This window comes from Myzus persicae, unplaced genomic scaffold (genome assembly GCF_001856785.1).
Source record: "Myzus persicae strain clone G006 unplaced genomic scaffold, MPER_G0061.0, whole genome shotgun sequence".
NCBI classification, from domain to species: domain Eukaryota; kingdom Metazoa; phylum Arthropoda; class Insecta; order Hemiptera; family Aphididae; genus Myzus; species Myzus persicae.
The window spans coordinates 265,335-281,049 of NW_019100504.1; the positions used below are offsets into that span (position 1 = coordinate 265,335).

Below are 15,715 nucleotides of genomic sequence, written 5' to 3' on the forward strand. Positions count from 1 at the left end.
ATTCAACAACATCCGTCGATTCATATGAATCTAACTAGTGGTTAAAAGACCAAATATGGGAGAACATGTTTAACTTTTTCTTCATTTTTTTAGTTGTTCTAAGTGTCTAATTATAATTAATATTAAATAATTAATAGATTTTAATTTATAACTTTTAATATTATGTTTGGATTTTCATTGGTAGTTTTAAAAGAAAACTATAACTATATCCCAAATAATAAGAAGAAATAAAATATTTTTTGTGAAATAATAATAATAAATAGTACCTATATAATATGTGTAAATAATGCTAGTGTATAATATGGTTAAGTTTAAAAACTAATTTATATTTTGGTGACAACAATATAAGCTTAAATTAAGCTTTAAGTGTATTCACTTAATTATAAATTATTTAATGCATGTCGAAGTATGAAATTAACTTTTATATCAAGAGTCAAAGTTACCAATTGATAGACTGTTAACAAAACACTAGGTCTTTTACAAATAGCAAGAAAAAACCATTTAAAAAGTACATTTGGAAGCTATTGCAACCAATAACAACAAAATTTGAATAATTAATGATGTGTCAAATATTTAATTTTTGTACTACCAAACAGGATATCTTAAAATTTGTTTGACGACTTATAAATGGTAGTAATTAAATATTGTCATATATTACAATAATTGTAATAAACATCTAGTCAAAGGTGCCACTTTAATACCATAACCAGGAAACTAGATATTATGACAGTACACTGAATTTACATAATACTTATAGAGGAGGCTACAAAAACTCTCCTTGGAGCCAGTTCTTCCATACTTCCAATTGCATTAATGCATCTAGTTTTAATAGTTTTAAAAATGTAATGTTATTATTGTCTTAATATACTTTAAGGAATACACGGAAAATAAATGTTTGGTCTCTTAGCTATTGAAAAATAACTTACAGTTAATACATATTTATTTTCTCATAACATGCCTTACAACAATTAATATTTAATTTATATCTGTATACTATTTTTACTATGTATAAACAGTATTGTAAATTTCCACATGTCAGTCTGCGTGTGTGACTGTGTATGTGTATTGTGTATGTGTGTGTCTGTAAATGTATATGTGTGTAATGTGTATACTTACCCTATTAAAATGAGATAGTTTTTTTTGTATTTTAACCGCCTCGATTATTTCATCTTGTATCAAGACTGTTAAGTATTAAAATCGAAATAATTGATGTAAATGAGGTAGTAAATTAATATAAATAATAATAAAAAAAATATAAATGTTCTTTAGTTGTTCTTCTTTATTTGACATTAAAACATGTATTTTTCTAAGTTAGTGTTATGATAAGTAATTTGATGTGTTATATTATCATCATTAAATAAACTATAAAATAACCACATTATTTATGATTTTTTTTTAATACAAACATAAACATGATTACACAATAAATCTTATATGAACATTTATACTAAGTAGTGCTATTTTAAACTCGGGATACATTATTTACCTTATAGTATAGTAAAGAATAATAAAAAATATATATGACTAGAATATGAACAACGGAATACATATTTAGAGTATTTACTATTTATTACAATCATTCTGACTCGTATTAAATGATTGGTATAGTTTTCAAATGTGGCATAAATCCTTGCACATAAAGGTCAATATATAAAACTTGAAAAATAGTAACCAATTAATGTTTTACATACATTATTAACATTTTTAAATAATAGCCTTAATATTTAAGTAGATACATTAAATAAAATTGAGCTTTTAGCTTTTGAATAAATTTAATAGGATCATTAAATATCAATCTCTCTAAACAGATGATAACTATTAATTTCAAAAACAGGAATTTTTTTTTAATACAGAATGACAACTATACAAAACATAGTACATAAATAATAAGAGAAAAGAATATTCAATACATAAAATTGTTTTTTGACTTACAAGTTTTAAATACATAATTAAGTAGACAGGTAATTTTTGTTAATAAGTAGTTGACTACTAATACTAGTTAAAAAAATCTATATTTTTTTACGGTATCAGCTGCAACATCAGTCACCAATAAATAATATGATGAGCATTGTTGACTATCATCAATTACAGAATCTTGAAGTTCGGCAAACGCTACCATACCAGCTGGACGACGCAATTTGCAGCCATTGGAATCAATAGTGTTTACTAATTTTTCAGTTTCCATATCAATCAAGTCAATTACGTATGAGTTATAGTGGCGTCTAGTAGCCAGTATAAAATTATTACAAGTAGCCAATGAGCTATATGCATGTGTGGCTAGTGAAAACATATATTACTTAGAAGTAAGACCATTTATTAAAAGATTATTAATATTTTTACCAACTACTTACATTTATCTGTTGTCATAACTGTAATTGATCGTTCATAAGTGCCTTTGCATGAATATATATCTAAACAGCGACATCCAGTTGTAGTTATACCAGAAATTACAATGATTTCTGAATGTGGCCCAATTGCCATAAAGGTACCAACACATTCAGCAGATTTTCCATTACTTTTCTTATTATTTATCTATAAAAAAAATTATAATAATTAATACGTGTAAACTGTTGGATTACACATAGAAATAATCCAACAATATATTCTGAACTCAAATTTTAAAATTATAGGTTAAAAATTAAATATAAATATTAATTATTATGGTACATGTAGAGAAGATGAAAATTAAAAAATATACATTAGCACAATAACATGAATGAAAAATAAATTTAAGACTCACATTTATTATCAAACAATTAGTTTCTTACGTTATAACAACATTTTTTATCATATTTGTGTTATCCTTACTGTAAATAAATGTTGTCCTGTTGTTGCTTTGAATGCATGTATGTTACAAGCAGAATCTCCTATTAATACGTGATCATAAGTTCTGTCCACTGCAACACACATAGGCTCAATCATACTCGAATGTGTCCACGACTTCACTGTTTCACCATCTAAAGTCATTCTAAAAATAAAAAATATTTCTTATAACCATGAGTAAATAAATATACTTTGGAATTATTACTGAGTCACTGTGTTTGTACGCCAATTTACTGTAACTAACGTTTCATCGCTCAATAAACCAATACCAGTTGAAGAACGACCACGCATAGCTTCAATGTTTTGTACATCAGATATATAATTTAAGTGGGTATCAAGCACTCTTATGCGACAATTTCCAGTATCTAAAACATACACCTAGAAATGATAAAAACAATTATTTTAATGAGATGCATATTACTTTTATATCATATTGTAAATAATTTTTTAGCATCTTACCCTAGCAGAATGGTGATCTACAGCAATTGCAACAGGCTGTTGCATTGAAGGTCCTCTACTATATTGGCACATAGGATCAATGCTTTTTATTATAGAAAAGTCAATATGTCCAGTATTACCATTACATGCTACTAGTCTACCTAGCACATAAACAAGAAGTTGATACCTAAAATATATAAAAATAGAAGTCAAATTAATACATTTTTTGTTCAAAGTTTTTTTACATTAGTAATTCTCAATGTATATACCTGCCACAAACAGATAAACGTAGACGGATTGTGTATTGCCCATTTTTATGATCAACAATCCGCACTCTATCATCACTAGTATTATTATCTAAGTGTTGAAGCCCTAAATTATTTGATGCCATTTCTTGTTGTGTGTCATCTAAAGGTCCAACTAATTTTATAATAACTGGATCACCACCTAAATTGCGACGATTCCCATCATAGTCAACAGCTGTTAAAGTAGCAACCAGTGTATCTACCAAACGAGGAATCAACAAATGTTCTCCTAAAAATACAAAGATATTTTTAATACTATAAACAAGTTTTTTTGAATTGATATTTGATTCAAACAACATTACCATTTGATTCAGCAACATCCAGTGTACAATTACCAGGACAAGTGGTTGTAGTGCGTACCCGACCCATTTGTCCTATGGCATTATTTACAACATCTTTTATTGCTGTTAGATCTAAATCCAAGGCAATAAAAGCATTTTCACGAGGTTCTTCAACACCGCCAGTAGGTTTTTGCAAACGATCGTTTAAAATTTGTATTCGTTGGTTAATAGATTGTACATCCAATAATTGATTAACATTGCCACATTCATCCATAACCTAGGCATACATTAAATAATGTAATAAACATATAATGATTAATGATTGACAAGTGATAACACAACAAAAACTAAGTAATAACTAATAATCACATCGGTTCTATACATACTTTGGTTTTTTCAATATCAATAGCTGAGAGTTGTTGAGTCAAAATTCTATTTTTTGCATCACATGCCTTATGTATTTGTTGTTGCAATTGTTGTTTACGGACTTCTATTATGTTCATCAGATCACTAAATGTATCATCCAAAGTAGATAAACATTCATTACGAGCTGTATCTAAACGTTCTAGTTCAGCACATACTCCATCCCTTGAATAGTTCAACTATAATTTAAATGAATTACAATTCATTTAAATTAATATGTATACCACCAACATTTGTATAACACATAAATATCAGCGACACATACTTTTGAAACACATTCATTAGCTTTATACAACATTATTTCAGATGTACGTTTCATAGCTACAGACACTGGTATGATTGTATGAACCAATGGTGGAGATTTAGATGAAATAAGGGTGCCTCCACCAATTGCTGTCTCGTGTTTAGTACAAACTGAGCAGAATACTTGATCACATGTTTCACAATAAAGCAATTCCTAGAAAATATGGAAAAAATAAAATAATACATACAACCCTTAATAACATTTCTAGTGCTGACATTATTAGTTATAGGTAGAGTGGCCCGGAATTATATTATTTGTGTTTATTTATACTGTGTACAGTTTGGTAGTTTATCATATCAAATTTTATTTTGCTTATTTTTATTTAGATGTTTAACAAGAAATTAATTAACTAATTTAAAAATCGGTATTAACAATATGTAAGATTTTTAAATAATATTATACTATAAATGCGATTTTCAGATATTCGGAAAAAGACAGTGTAAGTCAGTAAAGTAGCGATGATTTTTTTCTTTGGTGGGGGGGAGGCTGATAATAACCTAACACAGAGTTGATTTAACTAGGGTCTCCCATAAGCTTAGCATACTGTTGTCAAGGTTTTATTTTAGGTTCTGGTTCCTGTACGGCTGTACAAAATATTTGCATTTGCAGCAACTTTCATAGATCATAGAAATAGTTTTTTAATTTTCTTAAAAAAAAATTTTAAGGGGGCTATAGCCGGACCTCTGGCTACGCCACTAATATAAGCAGTTTCTTAAAATTATTTCATTGAATACAATTTTCGATTGCGTAACTTAAAATTTTCATGTAAATAACTCCATAATCAGATTAATAGTTTTAAACTTATTAAACATTTAAATTTTAAAATTTTTTCATTAAATTCTTTTTTTTTATAACTGTTATTAGTACATACAAAATGCACTCCCCTGCAAATAAATATGTCGATTCGTAATTCTATATGTAATATTAATTTGTTTTATACAACACTTGCTGAGTAAACAGATTCATAATACTGTACAATATAAACTAAGTATGTCTATTTATGTATTTTCTATCTTACTTTATTCTGATATGTACTATAACTATATACTTATTTTTTTATGTATTAATTAAAACTGACTTTAATAATTGTTATGATTACCTATAGTTACTTACTATAGATATTTTAAATTTCAAATTTTGTTCTATTAAGGTTAAGAGCATTTAAAAATGTTAAATTGTTTGAATATTTTAAAATGAGAATAACTTCTTTAAAAATAAAATATAAAAAAAAAAAACCTTTGAGATTCACTAGGTAATGATGATTTACTATAATATTAAAGAGGCTTTTTTTTTGCATGTTCATAATTGACATTTTTTAAATGCATATAATTCTGGGCTTTAGTTATAATTTGTAATACCTGATTAATGTGTGAAGATAATACACCACCGCCACAACAAGTTGGTATTAAAGTGCGTCGTCTATGGGTGGATATCAAATCAAGTAGTTGATTGACTAGAAATGATGGAGGGAGGGCTGTGACTCCACCATTTTGAGGAACAACTATAAGTTCCCTGCATATTGGACACCTAAAGGTTTGCCGCTGTTGTTGAACAGTCTGAGATTCCTGTTGTTGCTGAGATTGTAAAGTATTACTACTACTCCCTCGGCCATTGTTCAAGTCTTGTGCTGTGCGTCGATTGTTAGCAGCTGCTACAATCCTCGTCAAACAGTGAACACACACTGTGTGTGAGCACGGTAGGAGTTTAGGCGCCCGTTCAACTCCATCATATACACCTATAATATATACAACAACAAAATATTAAAAGATTGTTATTTTATAACATACACATATAACACGAATAAACAACAAAGTATACAAATTCTTACATAAACAAGTGGCGCAAGTCAAAAAGGCATCGTTGAAGTCGTCATAATCGATTGAAACTGTTTCAACTAATTGTGTTGAATTGCTGCTGCTGCTGCTGTTGTTATTGTTGCTGTTGACAGTGACCATTTTTCTGAAGTCCGCACGGTCAGTAGAATGAATGCATCGTTACGAAAATAAATTATTGCACGTATCAAAATTAATCGATTTGAAAGCTTCGTAGTAATAAATCAACCGCCTCGGCGGCGGCTGCTTTTCGTGAATTCGCATAAGAAATCAAAACTAAGAGAGGTTCCGAACAATCGATCGATCCCCGACAACTAGCTAGTAGTGACGGAGATTTTTATTCCGTTCGGTCTTTTGTTTCAATTATCGTAAACAATGAATTATAAAATTATAAACAGTAAAAAAAAATAAAAAACGTTATCATCAATCCATTGTTATTGTTACAGCGGCATCAAGCTGCCATTGCGATCCAGTGATAACACTTTTTACGTCTTCACTATAATCATCTATAGTAATAATACTATACACACGACTGGACGACTGATCGGCAGGCAGGTGGTACGTGGGGAGACGCAGGTGGTATTCGACTGGAAGGGAAAAGAGCCGCGGTCGACGATACGATTATGACGCAAAGCTTGGTAAAGACAAGCGCACGAAAAACGAACTACGACTGCGGTGAAAATCGATTGTTTTCGAGTCTGCTGTCCTGGCGCCACCGCAACACGTCGTCCGGTATTGGATTCACGAAACGACGCAACTGACTATTACTATATATTGAATTAATAGCTATAATAATGGCGACGACTGAATGTGCACGTCGGACTCGTTCACCCGAACGGTTTTTTTCTCCCCGTTATTGATATTATTCTTGACTCTTCAATGCTCTATGGCGTGACGGATAAAACATAATAATATAATATGCAATTTTTAAAAATAAAAACCTGTTATTGTCATAATTAAACTTCCACGCGCACGACGTAAAACACTACATCCACATATTAATCGATATGATTAATCGAGCGCCTGTATGTAATATTTTAGTATTATATTTTAATACAAAACATACCTATTTATTACGTTGTACGAAAGTACGAAACGTACTAATACTATAGTGCGAGTCCGTTCGTAATGGTGCAGAGCGTCGAGAAAGTTTCGTTCGAACACGCAAACACCGTTTGAAACGCTCCAAAACTTTCTGAGCACAAGTGGTGGGCCCACACTCCAGTACTCCACACCCCCACACCGCCGTTGGTAATGCGCATATGCCGGTGCCGTGGCCACAATATTCCTACATGGCTATACAATGCACTGCACTATTATTAAAATAATATTCTATATTACACCACACGCAGAGTCGCATAAAAAAAAATGCATCTGTGCACTACGAATAATTAAAAGATAGTGTAATAATAGGTTTTTATTTTGTGTACTAGATAGTTCTCGGGGTGTGGTATATGATGCCGCCTCCGTCTCGTTCACCAAGTCGATTAACGACTAATTTTTTTTTTATAATATTGGGCTTATTATATGTACCTATAGTAAGTACACTTTTAGGGCTTTGTGCAACGTGCAGTGCGTGTACTTATTGGCTACTACTAGTATAGAATATTGTTATTCGTTGAAAACGCACAATTATAATAATAGGTACCAAATACCATAGGAGTTACTAACATTTTTATAATAAGTAAAACAAGGGGGGGGCTCTACCCTTCCGAACATGTTACATAAGTTGTTAATAAATGTAAATGTTTCAATTCAAATGTTGTTTGATTATTATACTATTATAGTGTGTATACGAAGTACGAACCATTAAAAAAAGTGAAATAAGGTAAATATTAAATTATTAAAATATATTATTTTAGTTTCAAATACAAGTTTTTAAATTTCTATAACATAAGTGAAAGTTGAATAATTTATATGGGTAACATGATGATAAAACACTAATCATTACAATTTAAACCCACATTCAGTATTGGCAATTGGTATTATTTTTTAAAATTGTCTTTATTTAGGGCATTTGAGATAAATCTGTTTCAATAGCTATATAATAGACAACTTAAAGGATCGATTCGATAACACAAATTGACCTTAAATAAGTATTTATTTAATGCAATATCGCATTATTGTAACTGTTTACTGTTCTTTCACTAGATGCTGAACTTGTTGAAACAAAAAGTGATAAATATATCTATATATATATCTAAGGTAAATTATATTAATTTGGAAAAACAGATTTTTGATCAATACTCTTTAGCCTTCGCAAATTACCCCAAAGACTGTTAAATGATAATAAAAATTAAATGATTAACAATTGATTAATTAACCAACATCATTGATTTTAATTCGGTTTCATTTATTTTATATTTATTAAAGACTGAATACATACGAAAACAAAATTTGACTTATTTATTTTAATAATAATAACGTTGACCAGAATATGAACTATAAGGCACATGCCACAAGCTCACAACCGTTGTACTTAAAAAGATCAAAGGACGATGATAAATTAAAATCAAGATAAAATCTGATTCTGTTTTTAGCAAATCCTATAAGAAGACGATAGCCGTAGCGATCGTCATCCAGTCGTCGTTACTCGTTATCGTCATTTATGCATAAAGGTTACAAAAATAAAACATGTGTCTTCAGGGTGTAGACTGTAAACTATTTTTGTGTTTACTTTATTGACAGCTACACATACTCATCACATACAAATGGTATTATATAGTTTAAATAAAAAAATAAAACTATATTTTAAATTAAGGTGTAATTATGTAGCCTAACCTTTGTTGGTGAAAGTACAGAAATTATGAAGGGAGGGAGGGGGGTTAAAATAAAAGTAAAGTTAGCCCAAACTGCCCCCCCCCCCTATGCACATAACTTTCTCGTATTCATTTATAGTAACGAAAAAAAATGATTATTATAAAATTAAATTTCTTGATGTTAAATAATAATTTTTAAGCCTTAGCAGATACCTTTTACGAACCACTCCGACTATGGTTTTTTTTTGCATTACATCAAGCATGCAAAATTCTCGCATAATATTCCTGTCATTGTACTTCGAAAATAATATATTCAGCTTTAGAATATAATAAATTAATAATCATTCAAAAAAGTAACTAACTACGATGAAAATAAAATATTGTTTTGTAACGTCTTAAATTTATAAAAATCAAATATTTTCAAAAACTTAAATAGCTTATGAAATATTTTTCTACTATAAAAAACCCGCTCAGTGTATTATATGTGTAAAGAGTCATATTCAGTGTGATCAGATTTAAAGTAACAGAATATTTCGGACGGATGAACCGAAATTGAAATTAATTTGGGGGGGGGGGCCTAGGTTGTACTGAAATACATATTTTGTGAAATTTTCAAATTTTTAACATTTAAGGAGAGTGCATGCGCAGTACTAAATCTTTTTTTAATGGCAACGCTTATTTATAGCACATAATTTTTTTAAGTCGATTTGACTCACAATATATGGCTCTAAGTTCAAAGTTGAATAAATGGCAACCATTAATCAATTTTGAAAAAAAAAAATGTTTAATTTACCTGTGTAATTTAATAATTTTAGGTTCATGTATGTAATTTTATTTTGTTTCAATAAATGTTAGAATGTCTATGTAAAAATCTTCACTTCCTTCAGGAAAAATATGTTTTAAATTTTTATAATTAATATCCGGACATCAATTTATGAATAAAAATGTTAAATATTTAAATACTAGATATGTATATTTTAATGTTTGTGTTTATTTTACTGCGTTAATATAGAAATCATAACAATATTCAGTACTACTACTACTACTACTACTACTACTACTACTGTTAATAGTAATAGTAATAATAATCATATTAATAATAATTAAACATTTAACAAAAAAAAAAAATAAAATTGCATAAATTAACCTAAAATTAATAAACTACACAGGTACCTAATCTATATATTCAATTTTTTTTTAAACAGAATTTGTGTAAGAATATTACCTTATATTATAAGTACCTATTTTATAACTTATGAGTTATGATCAATACTAATTCATTTTAATGCGATCCCTGATTCTTGAGGTATCTAAAGAGTATACTGACTAATATAATTAAATGTTAATAGCTGATGTTATAATCTTGATTCGTCATTCGTGATGCCAATGCTAGCTAATATTATACTATTAAACATTTATGCACATATATAATATAGTATTAGTGCACCGATATGTATATCTAAATGTATTGATCTCGATTATAATTTATAATGTACATTAAATAATTGATTATACAATCGTGATTGATATTCGATTTCATAATAATTACTGCCAAGTGCAATTGCGTCTTATAATAACCGCAGTAGCTTTAGTTATATCTAATCTATATTGTATACTACAGTCTACAGACGGCGACAAACATATTTTATAAATGTTTGATGAATGACGTTTATCGGCACACATAAATAAATATTGTTTCTAGATAACAGACAATAAGTTCGACACATTTAGGCTTTAAGTATTGACTTTGCCTATTCCAAATTCCAACTCGGAATACTCATACGTATAAATGTATACTTTACTTATCACCGTAGTTATAAAAAAAAAAGGGGGGAAAGTAATTAACAGCTCTGCAGTAGACGGTAGGTGTCGAGTGTACCCGTTAGGTAAAACATTGTAATTATTGAAATAATTTATGTGTTAAATTTGAATTCAATGATAAATCATTGTATAACAAAGATGATTTGAGTGAAGCCGACCGTCGGACTATTTATTATATTATTGACTACTGACCACACAGCATTCAGAACATGTACACATTCTAGTCATGTGTGTTTTTCTTGTTCTTAGAAATATGTTATGAGATCATATTTTGAACACATTGTTAACGTATGTTCCTAATAAATATTGAAAATAAAATGGTTTCTCAAATACCTCTAATAGAAACATGTTTCTAAAATATTGTAAACGGATATCCTATTAAGTATTTGAAAAAAGTGGTTTCTATGATTTTATGGAAAGTTTTTTTTTGTATTTTAAAGTAAGTCACTATATTGGGCTCTATATAGCAGTTGAGATAGAAAATTATTATTTTTAATTTTTAAATTTTTTTTATGTATCTACTAAATTGATACATAAAAAAATGTTTTGTTTTAATTTATAATTTTGCAGTTTTAAATAAACAGAAAAAAAAAACTAAAAATATTTCAAAATTGAAAATGCCTATGATTAGTTCAAAACAGTCATAATATTTAAATTATACCATGTATAAAAAAATTAATATAAATATTTGATGAATTGTATATAATTGTAATTAATTGAATTAGTCTTTGAATTACTTACGAGAAAATAAAAAAATCGTTCCATGAGAAATCGATAGTTTACCGTTGATATGCTATGTCGAAATAATTTCACGCTCATATAATTCATATGCTCAAAAAAACATATTTGATAAATTTATGAGTGCAATCTTGTATGAAATTTTTAAATCTTAGATATAAAAAGAAATGACTAGGTAACTCGGATAAATTTTCAAGATTTTGACTAATTTTGTCGAACTTCAGACTCTCATAAGCAACTAGTAACACTGTAAATTTACGCCTGAACTTTTTTTTTTTTAATTACACTAATAACAACTTATGAGGGACATTGTTTTAAATATTCAAGTTATTTGACCAAGCGTACAATTTTTTATCGACAATTATTTAAAATAAAAAACTAATACAAATCGAAAATTGTATGGTGTATAAAAAATGCTAATATAAACATTCGGTGAAAAAATCACATATCTACAGTTATTTTTTTAGTTACAAAATGTTTATAAAAAACCGGTTTTGAGTTAAAATTCCATTTTTCCTCAATTATTTTCATTTATTCTGACACTTTTGAAAACTACTCTGAAATCCCAATTTTTAACTCTTGAATGTACTAACTGACCAACAAAATTTACATTCACACCAAAAAAATGAAGCATTATTTTCGGTTACTATTAATGAGTATCTGTTATCTAGTATCTACACAGGAAAAAAACACACTCCATTGTTAAATCAATACATTCAACAAACAAATATTGAATGTGTTGTAAGCAGGTTTTCTGGCCTAAACTACTGTTTTTAAACCATTAAGGCTTAAATGGTTAATATTATTATTTTTACTATGTCATAAGTCATAAATATATTTTTTGAAATATATTTATGTACCTAGTTAATATTATAAAACGGTGCTTGCTACCTATATGGCTATATCAAAGTAAAACCAATTTGAAAAACATCACTTGTGGCCACCAAATAAGATATTATTGCAAGAAAATAAATAGTAATAAAATTTAATAGTTTGACACCAACTAACTACCAATGTATGTGTAATGCTTAAAAAGTAAAACATGACTATGTGAGTGGCCTAGAAATTTGTTTTAAATTGTGTCTTTGTTTATTGTTATACAATATGCATAATTCATTGTTTATTTTATTCTTATTTATAATAATTTATGAAAAGTAAATTAAATTAAAAGATAATATTACTACATCATTTTTATAAATCAATCCAAAAATCAATGTGGCATTAAATGACAAAGATAACATTGACTAGGTATCTAGTCAATGTAACAGTAGTCTGTGTAGTACATCAACCACAACCAACAACATTAAAACTAAATGTTGAGCACTCAATTTCCAAAGTTTCTGCTTCCTTTTCTGATACAAAAGTACTTAGTATTAGTTTAAATGGTAATGTACAACAAGTTCAGCTGAACACTAGGATTACACTTCATACAATTTGTGTTAAACAATATGTAGTTTCCGAAGTCCATGATGTAAAATATGTTGTATCCACTATTCTTAAATTGGATATTTATATATATTATATTGTATTATTATATTTTAATGTAAAAGAAAATTTCCTACATTATTTAGTATTATTATGACTAGTATCTTCTATCAACCAGAAACTAACTATGAAATAAATTGTTCAAAAATGAATTTGTTTAAGAGTTATACTTACAACCTGATGCATTTTAAATTTTAATCCTCGGCTCGCCTCTGGTTATAAGCTCCTTATAATTTTCAAAGAATCCATTCATAATACTACAGGTTGAGATGCATAATATTATTATATACATATATACATAAAATATAGTATAGATTTTATTTAGTTCAAAATTCAAATCATATACATATTTAGAACCATAGGAGGATAATGGAGGCACTTGGAGGGCTTAAGCCCCCCCCCCCCCAGAACATAATCAAGCAAAATGTTGTATCTATACTGTACGTCTAACAACACATATGATGGTATGATACAATTGTAGAAAATAATCAAAATTTCTTGAGCAAATTTGACAAATATTTTTTTGTAAGAGTTTATTTTTATAATTTATGATAAAATCTATGATCATGGTTAAAAGTTGGTATACAAAGTGAAATTTGAGTATTAACAGTTTCCAGTGGAAAATCATTAATGTTACGTTATCACGTTTACTAATAGTATGTATAGTAATACAACTATATTTGTGCATGTGCCATGACATAATGAATCAATGGCATTATAATATCATATAATAAGAACTCAGTAAGATCAAACGTCAAAATAAATTGTATATTTGTAATTTTCTTTAAAATATTTATTTTATATAATTTATGAGCATTGTGTGAATTATAATTATAATTAATTCAATAATGGCTTAAGTGTTTGATATATTTAATATCAACAACACCTCAATTTTGTAAACAGAAAAAAATGTATCTAAATATATTAATACCGATACCATTGTTAATAATTTGCACACAGTAATAGGTTTGTAACATAAAATTTTTTAAAACATTTAGTAGCTATCAATGATTTATTAATTAATGTTATAAAGTAGGAACAAGCATTATTCAGTAGGTTGAAGTGTCCGAAAATTTGTATTTACGCTAATAGATGGGGTAAAAATTTTAAGCGCCCCCCTCCCTCCCCCCACATGATGTGACTAAATATCTATCTATGAATTAGAACTTAGAATAATATTTCAGATATTCACAGATAATACACTGACACAAAAAGTAAGATAAAACTAATTTTATACCAAATGATAAAAAATATATATCTATAATATATTTCTTACTTTAAAACTACAAAAATAAGAGATATGTTAAATGTATGAATTAATAAATATATTCAAAATTCTAATAATTATTAACAAAATCGATAAGAAATATTAACTACTGTGAACATTTGTTTCTTTTGTATGAACATCGGTTTCATGAAAATCGGATTTATTTGTACTATCATTTATCGTTGTGGGATCGACTTTTTTGGATGAAGCTTTGTAAACTTGCAGAACATTATTCTTTTTCAGAGTATCAATTACTTGATTTACAGAAAGCGATGGATCAGCAACTACCATGTTTACAGCTATGTTTGTGACATTTTGATTTTGTTGGGTCTCTTGCAAATTGATTGCTGGCAATTGGCCACGAGTCTCTTTGTGAAACATACTATAATACAAAAATAACTTGATTAGTTAATTATTATATTTGATAACAAAAAATTATAAGACTCACGCTCTGAATATATCTTCTGAGTAATATATATCTGGTATTTTAATCGACTGAGACGGCTTTGCATAATGTGGCTCCGATTCAGGTGGAAACGCCCGGTACACATCGTACCAAATGGGCCGATCATCAATTTTCATTGCCCCGGACTTTATGAGTCCGTTAACCCTAAAGATATTTCAACAGTTCAGATTAATTTAAGCTTTGCATATGGCATAACTATGAGTCGATTTTATTATCAATAAAAAACTATACTATACCTCGTAAATATGGTTCCTAGTTTTTCCAAACGACTCCCAGCCATAATAGGATGTATTAATTAATAATTGTAATATATACACGAATCCTTACAATAAGCAATAACCAGGCGATAAAGTATAAAAAACTTTGGATGTTCGCCGTTCAGCAATTACAATATTATCATTAACGAGACCATAATAGATAAGAGAGAAAATAATGCCGTATCAACCAGAAAACGATATGAGATAGAAATACGTATATTTTAATATTGAATATATGGCAAAACTGTAATCTCGATAACGATAAACGAAGACGTGATGGTCCGTGTCCTGTGATAAATTATAAATTAATCCTAAACGTAGACATTTATGATTTATTTGTATGTCTATGAAAATTGAAATTTGAAATTAATAACTATTGACAAACGACAATGCTTATACTTTATATTTATTTAATAATTTTAAACATTAAAGATAAGAAATTAGAGAGTTATGAATAAATTGTGCAATAGAATACTGAAAATGAGAAATTTGTTTCTGTATGTAAGTTCTGTACAA

At 28.3% G+C, this 15,715-nt stretch overlaps 2 protein-coding genes across 3 annotated transcripts; both read right to left on the minus strand.

The window, feature by feature from the left end:
* Nucleotides 1-1,255: 1,255 nt before the first annotated feature.
* LOC111028559 (tripartite motif-containing protein 2-like) lies at nt 1,256-8,007 on the minus strand. 2 transcript variants are annotated; one of them, XM_022307261.1, is made up of 12 exons: nt 7,473-8,007; nt 6,403-7,290; nt 5,933-6,309; nt 4,536-4,727; nt 4,234-4,449; nt 3,869-4,124; nt 3,531-3,795; nt 3,283-3,448; nt 3,029-3,201; nt 2,809-2,968; nt 2,352-2,532; nt 1,256-2,277 (listed from the first exon to the last, which is right to left on the minus strand). In XM_022307261.1, the coding sequence occupies exons 2-12, from the start codon at nt 6,527-6,529 to the stop codon at nt 2,000-2,002; spliced, it is 2,391 nt and encodes a 796-aa protein (XP_022162953.1). In that variant the 5' UTR covers nt 6,530-7,290; nt 7,473-8,007; the 3' UTR covers nt 1,256-1,999. The 2 variants fall into 2 exon arrangements, with proteins under 2 accessions (XP_022162953.1, XP_022162946.1); XM_022307254.1 differs by having other exon boundaries at nt 6,403-8,007.
* A 6,503-nt stretch (nt 8,008-14,510) lies between these two features.
* LOC111028864 lies at nt 14,511-15,360 on the minus strand. Its single transcript, XM_022307639.1, has 3 exons — nt 15,179-15,360; nt 14,925-15,086; nt 14,511-14,858 (listed from the first exon to the last, which is right to left on the minus strand). The coding sequence occupies exons 1-3, from the start codon at nt 15,220-15,222 to the stop codon at nt 14,579-14,581; spliced, it is 486 nt and encodes a 161-aa protein (XP_022163331.1). The 5' UTR covers nt 15,223-15,360; the 3' UTR covers nt 14,511-14,578.
* Between the last annotated feature and the right edge of the window lie 355 nt (nt 15,361-15,715).

Coding starts and splice junctions, on each gene's coding strand:
- LOC111028559 (XM_022307261.1), bottom strand. CDS start 6,529: ATGGTCACTGTCAACAGCAACAATAACAACAGCAGCAGCAGCAGCAAT. Junction 2,969..3,028: donor CGTACAAACACAGTGACTCA/GTAATAATTCCA, acceptor TTTTATTTTTAG/AATGACTTTAGATGGTGAAA. Junction 2,533..2,808: donor CAGGACAACATTTATTTACA/GTAAGGATAACA, acceptor TTTTTTTTATAG/ATAAATAATAAGAAAAGTAA.
- LOC111028864 (XM_022307639.1), bottom strand. CDS start 15,222: ATGGCTGGGAGTCGTTTGGAAAAACTAGGAACCATATTTACGAG. Junction 15,087..15,178: donor CTAGGAACCATATTTACGAG/GTATAGTATAGT, acceptor AAATATCTTTAG/GGTTAACGGACTCATAAAGT. Junction 14,859..14,924: donor TCAGAAGATATATTCAGAGC/GTGAGTCTTATA, acceptor TTTGTATTATAG/TATGTTTCACAAAGAGACTC.